General features: G+C 39.1%; 1 protein-coding gene across 1 annotated transcript; it reads right to left on the bottom strand.

Moving 5' to 3' along the window:
* Positions 1–307: 307 nt before the first annotated feature.
* Positions 308–16,930, bottom strand: peli2 (pellino E3 ubiquitin protein ligase family member 2). Its single transcript, XM_083543715.1, has 6 exons — positions 16,321–16,930; positions 11,491–11,620; positions 5,718–5,819; positions 4,382–4,579; positions 3,939–4,127; positions 308–2,085 (listed from the first exon to the last, which is right to left on the bottom strand). Exons 1-6 carry the CDS (start codon positions 16,437–16,439, stop codon positions 1,495–1,497), a joined length of 1,329 nt encoding a protein of 442 aa, XP_083399841.1. The 5' UTR covers positions 16,440–16,930; the 3' UTR covers positions 308–1,494.
* Positions 16,931–18,980: the final 2,050 nt, after the last annotated feature.

Here is an 18,980-nt window from a genome sequence, read left to right as displayed (position 1 = left end):
AGACATTTCTCTCCAGAAAGTTTTTAAAGCTGTGTTACAGATTGCCTGGGCAGCAGCGCCATACTGTGGCCATAAATGGTAATAAACAAGAGAAACCTGAGGTATACTGCAGAAGTGAAGTAATTGAAACACTCTGCTCGCTATTGCAAATTTTAACTTAAATTGTGGCCAGATGATTTGTTATTGCCACCAAAACAATGCGTAACAGTACTGGAATTGGGTTAACAAGATAAATGATCTCTTCTGTTAGTAAACTGGTAGTAAAATGCATCTGTAAGTAAAAATGAAACATCAAAAAACAGGAATGTTTTGAATTAAATCTTTTATAATGTTTTTTTTAATGCAATAACCCCATTTCTGATTAAAATAACTCATTTAAACCACTGTTTAAAAAAAAAAAAAAACTCCCCCAATTCCCAGAACTAAAATCTTTCTATGTACAAAGGTTAAGAAAATAGAAGACCAGTTTCTTTAATTTTAAAACAACATTATAAACATGATCACATCCTATTAGTATGTGAATGTTCACTGGTGAGAAACCTGGAATCGAAAAGAAGTGGGAAACCGGCTGATCATTGGCCGGCAGCCTGTTCGTTTCACAGCTGATACATTTTCAAAAATCACCAAGTTTGTAGGTTTTGGTTTAAAGCAACTTTTACAGTATGGATGTGACTTGCAGGGATGTGAATATTCCCGACCAACTCGACCTGCATACTGTTCCTTCACCTAACAACAAAAATAATTCACGAGTTACAGTACAATAAAATTCCTGGACTGGAAAGACATCAGAGGAAACTCTTACAGGTCAGAGACATTAACTGTCTAGAAATGAGATGCCCCTTCAATCGATTTTGAGAATTTGCTCATGATCAAGAAATGCCTGGGAGTGACCCATTTTTTGCCCAGGGTTCATCAAGGGATTATTTCAATAGTCCAGGTTTAGCAGCCATTTTCTTTTCTTTGGAAAACTAAATTTTGGTACAAAACAAATTTGTTTGTCAATCATTAAATTCTGTCAATTGTAATACTGTATTAGACTGTTGATTAATGGAAAAATAATAAAAAACTGAAATCTTAATTATTATTATAACTTGGTGGCTACTACACTCACCAGCAGCTTCTTCCATTATAAAGTTAAAAAAATCAGTGTATCAAGGAAATGCTCAAAAGGGCATCTGAAAGTGTTCTCACAGGGCTGCTGGGATACAATACCTGTGGGCCAACACATTCAACAGCTTATAATAAAAAAAAAGTCTGCTTCATATTCATGGCCAGCAGTCCTGCCACCTCCAAGGTAACTCTGATATTACAGTGATGGAGATTAAAGTTTCCAGTAGAAGTAGAATTTGAGTATATGAGCATATCTTCATGGTTTGTGGTGTTCAACAGTTCTTTGCTGTGTTCTGTTTTTTTTCCTTTTACAGCTCGTATCCCTGCTCCATCTAAATCAAACCAATCCTCATGCATCAGCACCAGCATCCTCAGCTTCCTCACTCAGTCTATAGGGCCCTGGAAGATGAGCTTAGCACATCCCTGTGTTAAACTGAGCTGCGTGGCACAGAATGGGCACGCAGCGTGGAAAGCATGGGTACCATGCGGTAAGGGAATTTCAGACCAGTAGCGGGCCGACTTCTCTGAGCAGACATGACCGCAAGGCACGAAGGCATGCGTAGGTGCTTCCGAGTCCACATAGAAGGCTGGTTCACAGCCAAGCCACAAAGGCACGTACGGCCCCACAGTCCTGCACATGGGGCACTCGCGTTTGCCATTAGGTTCACGCTCGGAGCTGTGGCCCCACTCATGGTAGCCATGCACGTGCCCACATGCCAGGTAAACCCACGGCTGCTTGTCCTGCTGCTGGGCGATACTGGGCAGTGCCCGGCTAGAGCGATGCATACTGGGAAAAGCCAAGGTGTTCAGCCCCACCGGACACTGGGGCCGTGCAGCATTTAACTCCTGACGAAGTGCCTCCAGGTGTTTCTGTGTGGGTGCGTGAAAGAGCCCTTCAGCTGTGCGCCACAGTAGTGTGGCACCACACAGGTCCACCAGAGAACCGTCCTGCAGCACATTACTCTCACTATCCACCTGAACAGTAAAAAAAAAAAAAAAAAAAAAATCCTTGTTAAGATATTGATGTACATGAAACAATATGCACAACTTCACCACATTACAAGCACTAGAAGAACATGTCTTTTCCCTTATATGTTGATTTTATATTGTTAACGATTTCTGTGGTTAAATGGTATCTAAAGATAAATACCATCGTTTATATATATTTAATGAAAAGAGACCGAATGGGAAAACAAATATCCACTGTACAGTTGCAAACGGAATATGAAGGGTCAATAAAGCCACTAATTCTGTTGTGTTTTTCAGTTAAATAAGCCAAAGGGCTCACATATTTAAAAAGGTTAAAAAGCCTATTATTGACAAAATACAGTGGTACTCCGCTTATCGACCGGCTCGGACATCGACCTTTTCGCTTAGCGAACAGTTTTTTCGACCGAAATTTGCGCCCGCTGAACGACCAAATGCCCGCTTATCGACCTTTTTTTACCCTGACCCACGTGGAGCGAGGGAAAGGATCTTCCCAGTCTCGCCTCAGCCTTTGTGGAGAGAGCATCTATCGTAAATGAAACTTCGGTTTGTGAACAATATAGTGTTATTTAATTTTTTTGTTACTTTTGTAATGTTTTTAATTTATACTTTTTACTGTATTATATATACAGTATTATTTATGTACCCGTATTATTTTATGTATTATTTAGTATTAATACTGCTAAAAACAGGGCAAAAAATGTTAATAAATGGGTATCGGTGGAGGTCGGGAACGGATTAATTGGTTTTCCATTATTACTTATGGGATAATTACATTCGCTCTTCGACCTTTTCGCATTTCGACCGGTTTTAAGGAACGGATTAAGGTCGATAAGCGCGGTACCACTGTATTGTAGAATTAAATCAGTTAGAACGCTGTATGAAACTAGCATCTGCAAACTGTATATATAAAAAAAAAAAAAAAAAAAAAAACACTTCACCTGCAGAGGGCGGTAGAGAGCTTAAAAAGCCCTTTTTCTGGACTTCTCTAGTTGTAATCCAACTATTTAAAGGTTGACATTTTAATATAAACCAAATCGGTTTATGATGGTGGGTTCAACATCTGGAGCTTTATGGAATATAAAGCTCCAGCTGTTGGAGCCACCTTCATAAACCAATTTAGTTTGCTTTGCAAAGGTCTTTTATGTTCAAACTGTCAATTATTTTAATTTAGTGACTGGGTCAAATGCAGAGGTCCAGCACATCAGCCACAATGTACATTGCACTGATTTAATTAAAAAAATATCACTGAAGTACTTAAATCAGCCAGAAGTCTCTGTGCAGACTTCGTGTCATGAGCAAAATTCAATGCAGTATGATTCAGAGGACAGACTCTGTGCTGTACAGCCAAACCCAAAACTGGAATGTTTTTTTTTTATGTTTGTAACCCAAGAGTGAATTCAGCAGGAAATAATTTTTCTGTTGATAAGATCCAAAATCATACATTTTATCAAATTTCCTTTCGCTTTTACCAAAACAGTGTAACCTAATAATAATCACAAGGGTTTGGGTAAAAAAGTTAATCTTTCTTACTCTCTGTAAAAATAAATAAATAAATAAAATCTGAACTACAATTCATTTGAGAAGCACTTCTTAATCATATCAAAATGTTACCACCTCACTTTAGGGTTTTCTTTTTTCCATTCTTTAATTTACTGAAGCTCATATATGCCTTGAGGAGTCACATATCTTTTTTTTCTTTCTCTGTTCATCTGGCCAAAAAAATGGCAAAATATTAGAGATTTGATTAGATCTCTATACGCTAAAGACAAATCAAAAACAACATTGTATTTGACCAAGACTTCTGTAACGTTACGTATGGAACATTTCACAGCACTAACCAATTTGCCTCGTGTCTGGGCAGAGCGAGTCTCTCTGAGTGTATATACATCTCCGCACACGGATATCTCTCGCCACACACCAGGCTTGGACTCTTCTGTGAAGCCACCACGCGGATGCATCACCAACACACCATTGGTCGTCAGTCCGTCCATCTGGCCATCTGGATTCTTCCATTTGGCTGCTTTCTCCTGTGGATAGACGAACATGGTAAACAAACAGACACGCGACACAACGACATCCGTGAGTGACCGATTCTGTTTATATCTATATTTAACGGGTTATTCTGGAAGGTTCCACTGGATCAGCAGAAGAAGACACTTCGCAAGCCAGGACATTTATGTATATATAGATAGACGCTTTCTCAAATACCAGGGATAAAAGTAGCCAGGAGGCTCTCTTGTGGACAATGTAAGTGTATGGTCATGTGGAAGTGCACTCTTACCCCTAGGAAGATGTTCTTGGAAGAGTCGAAGCCTGCAGCATAGATACGTGCAGTGTATGGAGGGTTGCGTTCGCACACCACCCGGCAGGCGAAGCGCGAGATGGTGCTCTGCGTGATGGGAGAGTCCTCGCCGTCTGTGCCCCCAGATACTGTGTCGGTCACCACAAAGTCAATGGGGCTCTCTGTTGAGCGCCCAATCTAAATTCACAGCAGAAAAAAAAATGCTAAGTGTGTTTAAATGTGGTGACTGCTGCAAAAACACACATTTTAAAAGAACGCTTTGATTCCGTTTCAATCAGCGAGAACAGTCAAACCAAATATAAAACCTTTTATTATAATAGAATCTTTTCTTTTGTACTTTCAAAACAAATGAGAACCATAAAAAAAAAAGTCTATTCAAATGCACTGTGGGGAAACGATATGAGGACACGTGTGTGTCACTGTCTGCACTTCTTCTCTTTCTTCTCTAAAAACATGTTTTGAACACAACTTGTGCTGCATTTTGTACACAGACGCAGTGACAATCTTACCAGAATTTAAAGAATGGACCAAAGATACTAAGAATTATAGTATATCATTTTAGGATGAAACATCACCAAAAATTTCAGTAAATGTGTAAGAAAAAAATAAATAAAATTGAACACTTAAATTAAAGTCTCCAAATTCAGTTCCTGTTTATGAGCACTCTTTCTCCTCATTTTGTGGGTTCCGGTTGGTTCCCATTTAAACTTTCCATTTCTGGTCATTTGTCTTTGGTCTGTTTTGTTTGTACATGGTTAGACTCCCACACACAGACACACACGCATACACACTTCCCCATCGCCTGAGGACGTTCGTAAAACAATAAATGGTTTGTCAAAACAGAGCTACAGTGGCTGTGTTCTATCAGGGATTTATATCCTTTGTGATATGAGCTTCAGTGGGCCTGACTGAAAGAAAGATTTCATGTTCTGATTGTTTACTGTAACAAAGTTATTATACAGAAACGGGTAATTTTTTTTTTTTTTATGTTAACAGGAAATGTCCACTTCTCTTTCAGACATTTCACAGTCTAAAAATTTCGCAGTTGGTATTTTAAACAACAGTTTGAAAAGCTGTTGTTTATTAATAAAATAAAAACTGCGATCACTAGAAAATTGCTGTGGCACAATAGGAATAGAACAGTGAGCATGATCATTTATACAAAATGATCACTAGCATTACTCTTTCACACCTAATCACATTCCACAAACCTACAAAAATCAGCTTATTTAACATTAAAAAAAATATATATATGTATAAACGCTCTATATATAGTTAGTTAGCTCTTATCATCGTTGTGTGTGCTTTACTGTACCTGGAACATGTCCGTGTCTTTGTCATGGCTGTACTCTACAACCACAGTCTGGTTTCTGGACAGAGTGTAGGAGATACTGTGCTGGCCCTTACAGTTTACAGCCTACAAAATAAGAGCAACAATGTTAGTCTCCAACTGCAGTCGCAACCTAACAGGGTGAACAAGAGTTGAGATATTGATCAAGAAAGCCTAGAATGACAGATGTGAAAGAGTATTGTTTTAGGCCTTCGTGTACAGCCGACACAAAGCCGTTCATTGCTCCTGGACTCCCTGGTATTATTTTGAACATGATCGTCCATTCCATTTGCCAGGAACATAAAATAAGGTCACTTGATTATGTAAAAGTATTTAACACTTTCATAACATATTCAGAAGCCCTCTGTGACTGTTCCAAGCAGCCACTATGGAACACTATGTAAAAGTGCACTGATCTGTAGATAAAGAACGCACATAGCATTTTTACACAGTCATCAGAAGGGTTTTTTTTTTTTTTTTTTTTACAAACACTATCAGTAATCTCCAAGTTATACATTCAATTAAAAGTGAGGGGCAAATACTCAGCAAAGAGACATGTAACCTACAGCACAGTGTACAAAAAGCTTTCAGACTATCATCAACCAGGGCAAGGACAAATGAGCTCATTAAATGTAGCCATACCAGAGTGCATTTTCCACAGAACAGAAAGGGATTTTTATCACAGTGTAGCCACCTTTCCCTCCTCACCCTCGTTCTCTCAATAATCTGCGATTTCCAAATCTCCACATCACAAGGGGAGTGGAATCGAGGTCATGTGCACTACACCGGAGGAAAGAACAGTTAGAGAGAGAGAAAAACAGGTTGGTGGGAGTCTGGCCACAGCAGTGTGTATAGTAAATATGGAGTCATATGTAGTGCACACTTCGAGGCATTTTATGCCTGTATGCTTACATACTCCACTCTTGAAAGCAGGGACGACTTTGAGACCGATAACATTTCTGTATCTAGCAAAACAACTGATGATGGTCTACTGATGGCCACGGGTAGTGGAATTATTGCATTCCTCGTGTAATCACCTTCTCTCCAGAGTCAAACAAAATACAAGAACAGCATTGTAACAACTTTTGGTTCAATGCTGACTGTCTATCTAATAGAGCAAGCTGTTACACAATACATAGTGAGCGTCTTAGCCATAATCCCACTCCTGCCCACTCCCACCAGTCCTGACCAGAATATCTGACTAATTTCTCCTGCTCCCGCAGTAAATCTGACTAACTCAACTACACTAACAATGGGGAATATCTGATCAGTCAGATTTATAAGAACAGATTAGGTAGGTTTAAATAAAAGCATTAATAGTATAGAGTACTATTGTGTGAGGCCTCACAAGGATGTTACTGACAGGAACTTTAACATCAGTGTTACTGTAGGAGGCCTGCAAAATGGAATACTGCAGCAGTAACCTGGCTGTTGCATGATCAAGAAAACTGTTAAAATGTTACTTAATTCAATAACATGGAACTAAAAGTATTTAAATTAAGTAACTTTCCTCAGGTTTTCTACTGTAAATACTTTTCTGACTAACTTCTCAGAATTTCTGACCAATCCCTCCTGCTCCAACAGTAATTCATTCACATTGATACAACCGAGCAGTTGAGGGTTAAAGGTCGCATCCGAAGGCCGAACAGTGGCAGCTTAGTGGTGCTGGAATATAAACTTGCACACTAATCAGAAGTAGAGCGCCTTAACCTACTGAGCAACCACATCCCCTTAATACTGACCAATCCTGCTCAGTCTCGCAGAAACTCCTTCAATCCTACTTTCCGTTTAAACCAACAAACAACCTTAGCTTGTGCTATTTGCCCAAAAGTATAAGCACTGTTATGTTTTGTAGTGCTACACAAAACTGCTGCTTTACTGCAGAACTCAGAGTTCTAAATGAAAATATCAACAACTTAATGTGTTCAAGGGCAGCAAAACAAATCTGCACAGTAAAAAAAAACCAAAATGCTCATCAGTGTGACACTGAAAAATAATCAGCAATGCAAATCGATGCACTGAAATGAATAGCTGTTGCATTTGTAAAACGTTTAGCAGAGACGCAGTGCGTCTTAACCACGTGAAGGTTGCCGGAAGATGCTGAACGGGCTCGATGAAAAACTAATTAGCAGTTATCATATATCCTCTATCCGATATACAATTCTATACACTGTGAACTATGAGGCAAATGAGGAGGATGTGCTGGTAACAGCACGATAGCTGGCCATGAATAGAATGAAGAAATAAATCAAATAAAATAAGAAATGCTGCTGCATAAAGACAATTTTACACGTTAGATGAAAATCAACATCCCCTCAAATATCTCACTACTCCTATATGCCCACTTCTAGTCTGCCCGATATGAAAGGTGGCAGCCCTTCATTTTCAAAGCAAATCTTGGTAGCGCTGTGGTATTTATACAGGGTTCCTTAGGGTTGGTTTCTGTAAAGGTTTTTATTCACCACTGCAATTTGAAGCCAAAAGAATAGACGTAGTACAATATAAATCAGGATGTTTGTTTTGGGATTTTTCCAGGAGCAGGACGGTGTTGCCGAGGGTAGCTTTAGCTACACAGTTTACAGAATCCCTGAGTCGGTGCTGAGCTTGGGTTACTGTGTGTGTGTGGAGTTTCACATGTTCTGCTAAGGTCAGTTTCTCCGGTTTCGTTCCACTTCCCATAATTAAAAGTAGGGTGACTGGCTAAAATGCCTTTAGGGGTAAATAAGAACATGAAAGTGCATGCATGGCGCCTGAGATAGTCCCATCCACGGGTGTATTCTAAACTCCACGACCAATGTTTCCAGTGTTCCCTTTGTATGCACTAGTAAGCAATGACCAGGATCAAGCAAATACTGAAGGTGATTGAATCATTCTACACTTTAATTAACTCAAAGGACATGTCTTGTTTATCCCGTAGCGATTTTTTTTTTTTTTTTTTTAGAGCAAACTTCCAGAAAGTTAGCCTGTTTGGGATATGATTATCACCACCTACAACAAACCAGCAACACATAACCCAGCATTTTATGATGGATGCCAAAATATTCTTGTGAACGCAGCCTAGCATGCAGGTTCAGTCATGAAAACTGGCAGGGATGTGGCGGTTCTCTTTCACGTCGAACTTCACAGGGGGTCCACCATCCACCATCCCCATCCCTAATGTACACTAGGGAGTACACAAAAGAGCAGGGACAATAAGTCCTGGGCTCCATGGGCAATGGGCTATACTGTATCTCTGAACAATTATGCGTTGTGAGGAAAGTGTAAGGAGACGCTGTTGGGTCACAGAAAGCTGTAGTTTTACAGCTGCCCCAACAGCCATCAATTACTGCAGAGCTCACAATGCAACTCTGACAAAGAAAACACAACTCAAAGACCTCCAAAGAAACACACATTGTTCTATGAAGAGCTTTAGTGGCAGTTTGTTGCCTTCTGGCTGAATGCAAGCCCAGTTCTGAGCAACTTTTTAACAGTTTAAAGAATGGCTATTCTTTGTAACACTTTAACATTAGAATAATACAGCTGAAGAGGGTGCCAGGGCTATAGAGATGTTATTTTTTGTTTCACAATGTCAAATAGGAGAAGGTCATTGAGCGGAAAGAGGCAAGATACAAAAGACCCTTACAGCCTTACGGTTTACAATGCATGTACAGATATTGGGACCAAACTTTACTGAGCACTTAAGAAGATTTCATAATGGCTAAAAAAATAAACAAATATAAGTAATGTGCTAAGAAATAAAAAAAAATGTAAATACAAATATTCTGCCTGCTAAATCTATAGTTTACAGCTTTAAGGTGTTGGGTTTTAAGTGTAGGGTCACTCTATAAGAACCAGAGACTCTAATCCTCGACTGCAGAAGTGCAGTTTTGCATCTCGGTTTAAGAATAAAAAAACAAAGGCATTATAAAGCCTAATAATTGTGCGGCAGGACACTAAGGAGACAGCTAAGATAGTTAAACATGCTGTAAGTAGCTCAAAGCATCATAAGGAGTGTGCAGAAGGAAATATAATTCTAATGTGGAACCGGACAACACGTGCCAGCTGCGGGAAGCTTAAAGTGTCACCTTGTGCATCCACACACGCTTTGCATATTCAAACATTATTCTAATAACTTGCAGGAATATGCGAATAGCAATTTTGCCTAAAATGCCAGACCTCAGTGCAAAAAAGACATCGCTAAAATGATGCATTCAAGATTAAGGTGAAAGGTTCAAAAGGTCCACCAATGCCTACGTGTGAAAATGAAGTAGCAGAATTCCATGGCTATTCTAAGCCCATAACCCCACATGACAAGAGAGGGTTCTGGTCTTTTGGACATGTGCCACACAAAAAAAGGCACTTCCAGGAGAACTTCAGACTCTGGGGAACCGGTGTAGCTTTTCCCAAAAGTGCACTTTAAAAAAAATAATAATAAAAAGAAAAAAAAAATAAAGAAAAAATAAAGAAAAAGAAAAACAAGTACATTTAAAAAATAATGTGCCACAATTTCAGTTGTCAGAAGTTATTCCCTCTGGCCTTTTAAATGGGTTTCCACTCACTACATGAAGACATGTATTGGTAACAATGGTCACCTTGTAATCGAAAGGTTATATTTAATGTTATACTGGAAACACCACAGGTAACCAGATGCTTACAAAGAGATATCTGAACCAAACCAAACGCAGCAAAAAAAAAAAAAAACAACAACAACAACAACAAAAGGAGTCACCATGGCCTGGATGAGATATGTGGCTGGTGACCATGTCTGACATCGTTACCCAACACTGCCTTATTAGCATATTGATGCTATTTAAAGCCTCTTCACCGAGGCATCCAGCCAAAAGCCACAAAAGCAGGTTTTTACAGCATTCCATTCTGGCACACCCACAGCTACATGAGAAGAATGAAAAACTCCAAACCTCTACTTCTGGCAGCCAGAACAGTCTAGTTTCAAATCCTATTGGTTTAAATAGGCAGATTGAGAGATCACTGCTGGGAATTTCACAGCAATAAGGTCTACATGAAACAGCTGTCTAAATCCCATTTTGCTCCTTTGAACAGTTTAATAATAGTTTAAAGAAGATAACCTAATGCAGTGCTGATATTCTGGCTAGTCCATTATTATAAAAAAAAAAAAAAAAACTAAGTCCTGCAATCACACACAAGCCCAAGTTTTGTGATCAATCAATCAATAGCTTAGTCTGTCTAATTATCTATATACTGCCTCTGAAAACTACAATTCCAAACCATGTCACATCAACAAGAGGGCTGCATTCGGTTAAGAGGACACAAGTGACAGTCATCAGTGTCCCCGATTGATAGCAGTGATGTGAAAAAAAATAAGGATTGTATCAACAAACAAACGCAAAACAAAAAAAATGGATTTGACTGAAATATGCATACAAAATGCAGAGATTAAATGTTTCACACTCACGATGTGAAGATAAGATAACTATCAAAAAAGTTCCTGTGTATTATTTATTTCTGGCTTCTTTTTTTCCATTAGAAAGAGGTGCAGCCGAGTAAGGAAAAAAAAAAAAAAAAAACGCTTGACCACAAATATCTGCTCCAAATCAGTTCATTGTCAAAGTACATTTTCCCCCCACCTCCATACAACTGTTATAAACATGCTTACGCTCACTCAAGAAAGCATATTTACAACAGATGCACCAATGATTTTGAGTTTTTTGACCAGAGAAACCTCAGTCAGTCAAGCCTACTCATTCTGTACCAAGAAGTAAAACCAAAACAAGAAGGTATATTCCATATTGCAAGGTACCTTGCTGGCCTGAGGGTTGTTGAGAATGTGTACGGTGCTCGGTTTAACGCCGTTGGCCTTGACTCTTTTGTAGAGGGCGAAACGGCTCCTCCTCCTTCCGCGGTCTCCGTTCGGGAGGGATCCATTGTACCTGTGTAAGAATGAGAGAGATCTCAGATTTTGGCTTCATAAGATGTAATAAGATGTGTCTGGTCAAATTAGGTCATTTAAAGCGAGATTGAAGCCGAATGCACTGTATATGAAGTTACTTTGCTACTACAAGTGTTACATTTTTGTGATAACAGCTGCTTTGTTGACCTGAAATAAACAAAAAAAGAAAAAAGATCTTAAAACTGCCTCCTGATCCAAGTTATCTCTTTCTGTATCTGCTATACAGGAAACAGATCTTTTTTTTTATTATTATTTATTTTATTTTATCAAAAAAAATAATAATAATAATAATAATAATTTATATATATATATATATATATATATATACACACACACACACACACACACACACACACACCATATTCTAATAATTGTAATAGTTAGGGGGTATAATTAAAGATGATAATATTCACACTAAAATGGAATAACTACGCTGCACTAAATATTGTATCAGTAAATAGCAATGGTATTTACAAATGAAAAACAGTGGGAAGGTGGTGATAATGTACGACAAAAAAAAAATAAAAAAATATTTGACACAATGTAAGTCATTAAACTTTTGTTGGTCAACACTTCCCTTTGTGAATCTCCAAGAGCACGCGGGCCTGAGAAACCTTTTAAAGCTCTAAGCGGGAGAACCAAATGTCAATCTCCCTAATAGGCTGAATGGGACTTCGGGCAGATTCAAAAACATTCCTGCTCACATCTCATCATCATTAAAGTGACAAAGTAAATATAAATAAAATAGCCCACTCTGCCTGCACAGTCCAGCTGACTGTAAAACTGGGATAGTTTAAACTGGAATATTTTTAAACTAACAGAGTCGCATGCTTTCTTTGGGATCAGCTCGCATTCCTTTCCCATCAAGGTTGCTGATTTTTCCACAATCCAACTAGTCAGCATCTCCCCAAAGTGGCAACCATTAGATAGTAATACTAAACTAGTCTATGCAACAGCAAAGTCTAATGACTTGGAGGCAATCTGAAAATACCTGATGCTCCTGTAAACTAGCAGCAAGTCAGGGTATTACATTAATCAGGTCCTTACTGTGAAACGGTCATACTGTAGTTTTGTATGATTGAAAAAGAGTAAACTAGCAGTCAGCATATGTGGAAATCTTAGTTGAGAACAGCCTCTTTTGCTCTGCCCACATAATACAGAGCATAAGATATGATCTCCACTGACCACAACCTTCAGAATCTTGTATAGGTTTCCAGCAGAGCAACGCATTTCAGAACACTAAGCTTTTTGGAAAACGATATAGCGACTGAACAAAGTCAGGAAACCACAGTTTATTTAGTTATTAGACCCTTTTCCCCCAAAACACTTTGTAGTGAGTTAACAGGGTCACTTCACATATCAATCAATTCCCCACTTCATGCGAGTTAAGCATGTTACCGGTGATTTCAAATAGAAAATAGAATCAAGAGTAAGAACAGTTTGATCACGTTACCAATTTAAAAAAATAACCCTGATAATCATAAACAGTAAAAATAAATAAATAAATAAACAAACACCTTCAAATCAACATGGCAGACCACAGAAGCAATAAAGTGGCACTTCTTAAATGGTAGCCAGTGCACTGTATATACACCAGTATTTGCTTTGGATGAATCAACATGTAGATATATTTGCTTAATAAATATACAACACTGACTAGTCAGTGTTCTAAAGAGGAAAATATAAAGCACTCATCACAATTATCTGGCAAGGCTTTTATATTCATAAGACAAACATGGAAGCAGCTTTGGCCTTCCACCACCACCCACCTGTTTGTAGCTCAAACACAAAAGATTTACATAGATTATGATGACTTCCCCTTTCAGAGTTGAGGCAAATGCATCGTAAGAGGTAGTAGAATCGTAAGAAGTATAAAACAAACAAAAAAACTATAGTGTACCAACATACAGCTAGCTGAGGGCAAGAATAAAACCTAAAAGGAAATAAAAGCATATATAACTGCCGTCTTTAAATGGACAAAAGCAGATAAAAATTTTACTTGATGAGTTGTGTGTTGTGTTAAGATTTTAGGCTGCACTTCCTTCTGCTTGAAATGTGAGTTATCCACGTCGCTGCATGTTACTGATTTTGAGAAGTCTGTCTGTACACTACATTGGCTGATGGGTGTCGTGTAGCAGACTGGTAAACACAACATTTTGTTTACATTTTTGCTACTGTTCACTTTATCTCATTACGACAGGTTTTGCACCAGGTTGAAAACATGCACTTTATGTGGCAAGGACCTCACTATTCCTTGGCCCTGTGTTTTCTGTTTCTGTGATTGTTGTTTTATGTAGCATCAGGGTTCTGGAGGAACGTTGTTTCATTTCACTGTGTCCTGCGTCAGCTATATATGGTTGAAATGACAATAAAAGCTTCTTGACTTGACTAAAGACCATGCTAGATTTTTAAAGCACGATGTACTGCACCACTTATATGGGCACGGCTCTAAAAAATAAATATAAAACACAAAAATATGTTGCTAAAGCCAAAGTAATGATAATAAAAATATAAAAAGATAGACAAGAAAACTGCCTGAGCAAGGATTTGTACATGTATAAATAACCATATACAAGCGATGTCATTAGCCAGGCTGGGGAGATCACAACACACATACAGACACATACATATGTACACAAATCTCAGGATATGTTGAAGTTCTTTCAACAATCCCAATATTAAGCGCATTTTGAAACGGAAAATACGCCAATGAAGACCCAGGACTGTTGAGCAGTTAGACTCCTATATCAGGCAAGAATGGGACAACATTCCTCTTCCAAAACTCCAACAACTGGTCTCCTCTGTTCCCACACATACAGACTGCTGTTAAAAAAAGAGGGTATGCAGCAACACAGTAGTAAACATGGGCCTGTCCTAACTTTTCGGAGACATGCTGCTGCCCACAATTTCATAATTACCTTTTTGTTTTCTTAAAATGATAAATTTTCTCACTCTAAACATTTTCTATGTTTTCAACTGTTTTTGAACTGGGGCTGAAGATATACAGTAAGAGAGCTTGCTCAGGTCTATGTAGCTGATGGTAACCCTTTCACTTCTGACCCTCTGTGGGAATGATCAGCCACACCTGTCCTGCAGTCAGGGGTCATTCCCACAGGGCCAGTCTCACTTGTCACCACAAATCACAAGGCAACAAATCTCTCTGGTTGTTCAAATAATCCAGAGAGATTACTGTATCTGAACCCGGTAGGAATTTCTGTCTGACATAAAGCAGTCTAAACACAACCGGAATGAAATATACACTTTTCCTGCACATGAACTATCTTAGTGTAATGAATCGGCACCTTAGAGGTGTTAGAAGATGAGCTGAAAATGAAGTAAACAATCTTACTTAAAACTGTGTTCTGTGAAACCTTTGGTTCGAAATGCAAAAAGACAATAGCATGCGAGTAGTACGTGAGTCACCGCTTCACACTGGTGGAACTCAATCGAGCCTTCTCAAAGTGGCGGCGATTAAAACCATTTCAGAAACAAGCGTGACACAGGACACTGAATACCACACACTGGAGGAGTCAAAGGCTCAGAGATCCCTTTTCCTCCGTTCCACCAGCAGAGATCAGTCAATGAGAACAAAAAAGCCCAGCCAGAGGTGTTGCTTCGAGAGAGAAAAAAAAAAGCCTAGTCGGGTCACAAAAAAACCTATCAATAAGGCCAGTCAGGCCAGCGAGGACAATGAACAGAGACTGCAGGACTGAGGAGACACAGTTCCTGTGCCCAGATCAATAATACACTCTTTCAGCCTCGTTCCCTCTCCCCAAAGTGTGCCAGGGTCCCGTGCCAGGCCCATTTAGCCAGAAATAAAGAAGTGTGCAGAACAAGAACAAGCCTGGTACTGATGTTAAGCCTGAAACAGAGCAATCAAAATAAGTTCTATATTAAAACATTATGACATGGGAGACTGAATACATTCCTGATTCACCAGATCCTTAAGGATCACACAATAGAAAGCAAGAATTTGGTACAGATCTCGAGATAATACAAATATGCAGGAACTTCAACTTAAAAAAGGAGGCTGTAAATGAAGAAATGTTGCTTAGAAAACGCAAAGACAAACACTAAGGCGGATGACAGGGGAGGAAATGGGAAAGAGAAGTCTGGTGGAGTAAAACGACTTCCGAATTCCTCCGAAGCTCTGGATCTCAGTGGGACTTCCTGAGTGACGGAAAAGAGACTCTGCCGTGGCCAAGTAATGCAACACAGTAAATTAACAACAGCTGCAAAAGCAAAAATAAAACTCAAGCAGGAGGGTTTGGTTTTGGTTGGAGCGCTGGTGTGTGTTTGTGTGTCGGTCGATGAGATCGAAATAAAGAAATCTTCTTTCCATCATGGCAGATGCAAGAAGGAAGCTGGATGCGCGCGCGGTATTCCTGATGCAGGCTCGGGAAAAGAGGGGGGGAGAGAAAAAAAAAAGCACGTGTTTCGCTCCGTGAATAACGTGAGCGCGTGAATTTCACGACGAAACCGATTTTTCGTAATTTCAGTAAGGATATGATTTTTTATTTTATTTTTTTGGCCAAAGTGAGCCATCTTGTGCTGTTCACGTTAGAATGGGAACTGGTTACTGGAAATCTCCACCGTGTCGGATCAGGTAACGCCGGTTAGATAACCTGAAGTTCCTCCTGGAGTAGATTTTGGAGGGGGAGAAACTGGAATACAACTCACCCGAGAACAACGAGTTCCCCGTACTTTACAGGATCTTTGGTGGGTGCACAGGTCTCCTCCTGACTCGGAGAAAACATCAGGCTGTTCACCTGAATAAGCGGCTGCTCCTCGTTCTGCATCTAATGGCTCCAATCCTTAGAGGGGGGGAAAGATCACAGCAAAAAAAAAAAAATACTTCAAAGGACGCGGCTAACGGCCATTTTTCCGCTCCCTCTCAAGTTTCTCGCCTTTACGAAATGTACTCTGTAAGCGTATATATCAGAAACGGTCCGGACACTTCTAATGTTTCACAAAACATTTCCCGTTATCAAAAATAAAGCCAGTAAACTTAGTGTTCTGAGCGCTTTCTGCCAAGTGGAAAAACATTAGACTACACGGTGGGGGGTGGACTGTACCACCCACTCTCGCCTACTTTAAATGGGGGGAGCGACGGGGGAGAAACCGAAAGAAATAGTTCTATATGCCTTCCTACTCTCGACATAGATTGCGTGATCAGGTAAAAAGGTATATAAATACGCCCTAAATTATATTAGCTGTTAAGAATGTTATTATTTAATGAAAATTAATCGAGCTGATTAAGAGGTTCTCCCTCCAATGGCACAGTCCAAGTGCGCCACGGTCTGAGGCGGCACCTTCAATTATGTAAACAAAGAGTAAAATTTGGACATATTTAAAGGGATATGCACACCAGATGTAGTCAGCGAAATTCTTTTCTCTCGTTTTGCTTGGTTGTAAATACCAGGTTTCATATATTGAGAAATGATTTAATCAGATTTTGTTTGTTTTTGTTTTTTTACTGAACCTATGCAGGTTGCCAGGATTAGGGTAGATTTGCTTCAAATACAGTAGATAAACAAATGTTTATGTACACCTGACCATAAGATTCCTATATCCTTTTTAAACATCCCATTCCACAATTAGTCCTATTTGCAGTTATAATAACCTCCACTCTTCTGGGATAGATTTTGGTGTGTTCTTGTAGAGATGTGTGCTCGTTCGGTCAGGGGGCTTTTTAGAAAAGTCAGGGTGTAGGAGGCCTGGGGAGTAGTCAGCATTACAATTCATCCCAAAGATATTCAATAGGTTCAATAGTTCAATATCTTCATGGGGTTTGCTTTGTGCACAGGGGCATTGTCATGCTGGAAGAGGATTGGGTTTCCTATTTTAAGTGAAGGAAATGTAATGCAACCACATACAAAGACACCTATACAATTGCGTGCCTCAAACTTTGTGGTAAAGGTTTGGGTAAGAGCCATATATCACTGGAAAAGATAGCTGTCCCAATACTTTTGTTCATGTACTGTAAGTAATATAAAACCTTGTGCAATTTCAACTATAAAACTTAATACTGATATATATATAATCATACATTACACAGTTCTTTGGTGTTGGTGCTCAGTGTATTGTTACAATTGCTGCTCCTTTTGCTGCTCCAGCACAATTGCACATGAATGAGCCATTTGCTCTGGGATGTCTGTTTGTTTACACACTTTCCAAGCTGTTTTAGTTTACAACTAAAAGACCATTGAGAAGTGCTTCTCAAACCTTGCTTTATCAAGAACCACTATTCTAAAAAAATAATAATAATAATAATAATAATAATCATTTCAGAAAAGCAACAGAAACCTTATCTATTGATGCCTGTAAAACGTGCATAACTAAATTAGCCTATAAATTATAACATTTAAATCAAACTCAGCAAACCATTTGCATAATAACAGTAGTAACATTTATAGTAGTGACATGAAATATAAATTAAGATTAATGATACTACCAGCACTGGATCTAATGGAAGTGATTTTGCTAATACTAATTAACAAGAAAAACAGCTGTTGCAACAATAACAGCAACATTTGTAACTTTTCCGTAGGGGTAATTTCACTTAAGTTTGCGACTGGTCACTCTGTTGTCCCACTGCTCCATGTCTGTTGTTTTTACTGCAGTCGTTCACACATCCCTGATGAATGTGTCACCTCCGATATGACCTATTGTTGCTTTTTCTTTTAGGTTGTCTTGCTTTCACCCTTTCTTCCTCTGACTTTTATGTGAAAACCAACATAAATACATGGGCTTCAGATGGAAATGCTTGGTCATCACAAAAACTGTTAATTATTGAGTCATTAGCTGTATGCATAAAAATGTTTTTCTTAAATGATATAATTACAGTGTACTTCACTATCTTATAGTATTGTATGCTATATATCATACCGTGAACTTTACACTATATGAGAAACCCAGCCATTAGGGTTGCACAAGCCAGTGCACTCTTAGTGCCGGTCCCAAGCCCGGATACATGGGGAGGGTTGTGTTAGTAAGGGCATCCAGCATAAAAACATGTGCCAAATCAAATCACAAACCAGAATTTCATACCGGATCAGTCGAGATTTGGGTTACCAATGACCGCCACAGGTATTGTTAGCCAACAGGGTACCGAGGGAAATTGGGCTACTGTTGGCAGAAGGAGGAAAAGGAGAGGAGGAAGACGTCTACAGAGACAACAGGAAAAGGAGAAGTGTAGGAGAGTAGAGGTTCGGGTTGGCACTTTAAATGTTGGTACTATGACTGGTAAATGGAGAGAGGTAGCTGATACAATATGATGGATGATAAAGCAGGAAGTAGAACGTTTTAGTAAGGAGGAAGTGAGAGCAGCGATTAAGAGA

Source organism: Silurus aristotelis, assembly GCF_946808225.1.
Source record: "Silurus aristotelis genome assembly, chromosome: 6".
NCBI lineage: Eukaryota > Metazoa > Chordata > Actinopteri > Siluriformes > Siluridae > Silurus > Silurus aristotelis.
Note: the sequence above shows the minus strand (reverse complement) of the source record. Positions and strands in the feature narration are given on the sequence as shown.

What these genes read in the sequence shown, in the direction of transcription:
- peli2 (XM_083543715.1), bottom strand. Translation starts at nt 16,439, where the DNA reads ATGCAGAACGAGGAGCAGCCGCTTATTCAGGTGAACAGCCTGATGTTT. An exon ending in GGGGAACTCGTTGTTCTCGG is followed by an intron (nt 11,621 to 16,320) that starts GTGAGTTGTATT and finishes ATTCTTACACAG; the next exon opens with GTACAATGGATCCCTCCCGA. An exon ending in AAGACACGGACATGTTCCAG is followed by an intron (nt 4,580 to 5,717) that starts GTACAGTAAAGC and finishes CTGTGAATTTAG; the next exon opens with ATTGGGCGCTCAACAGAGAG.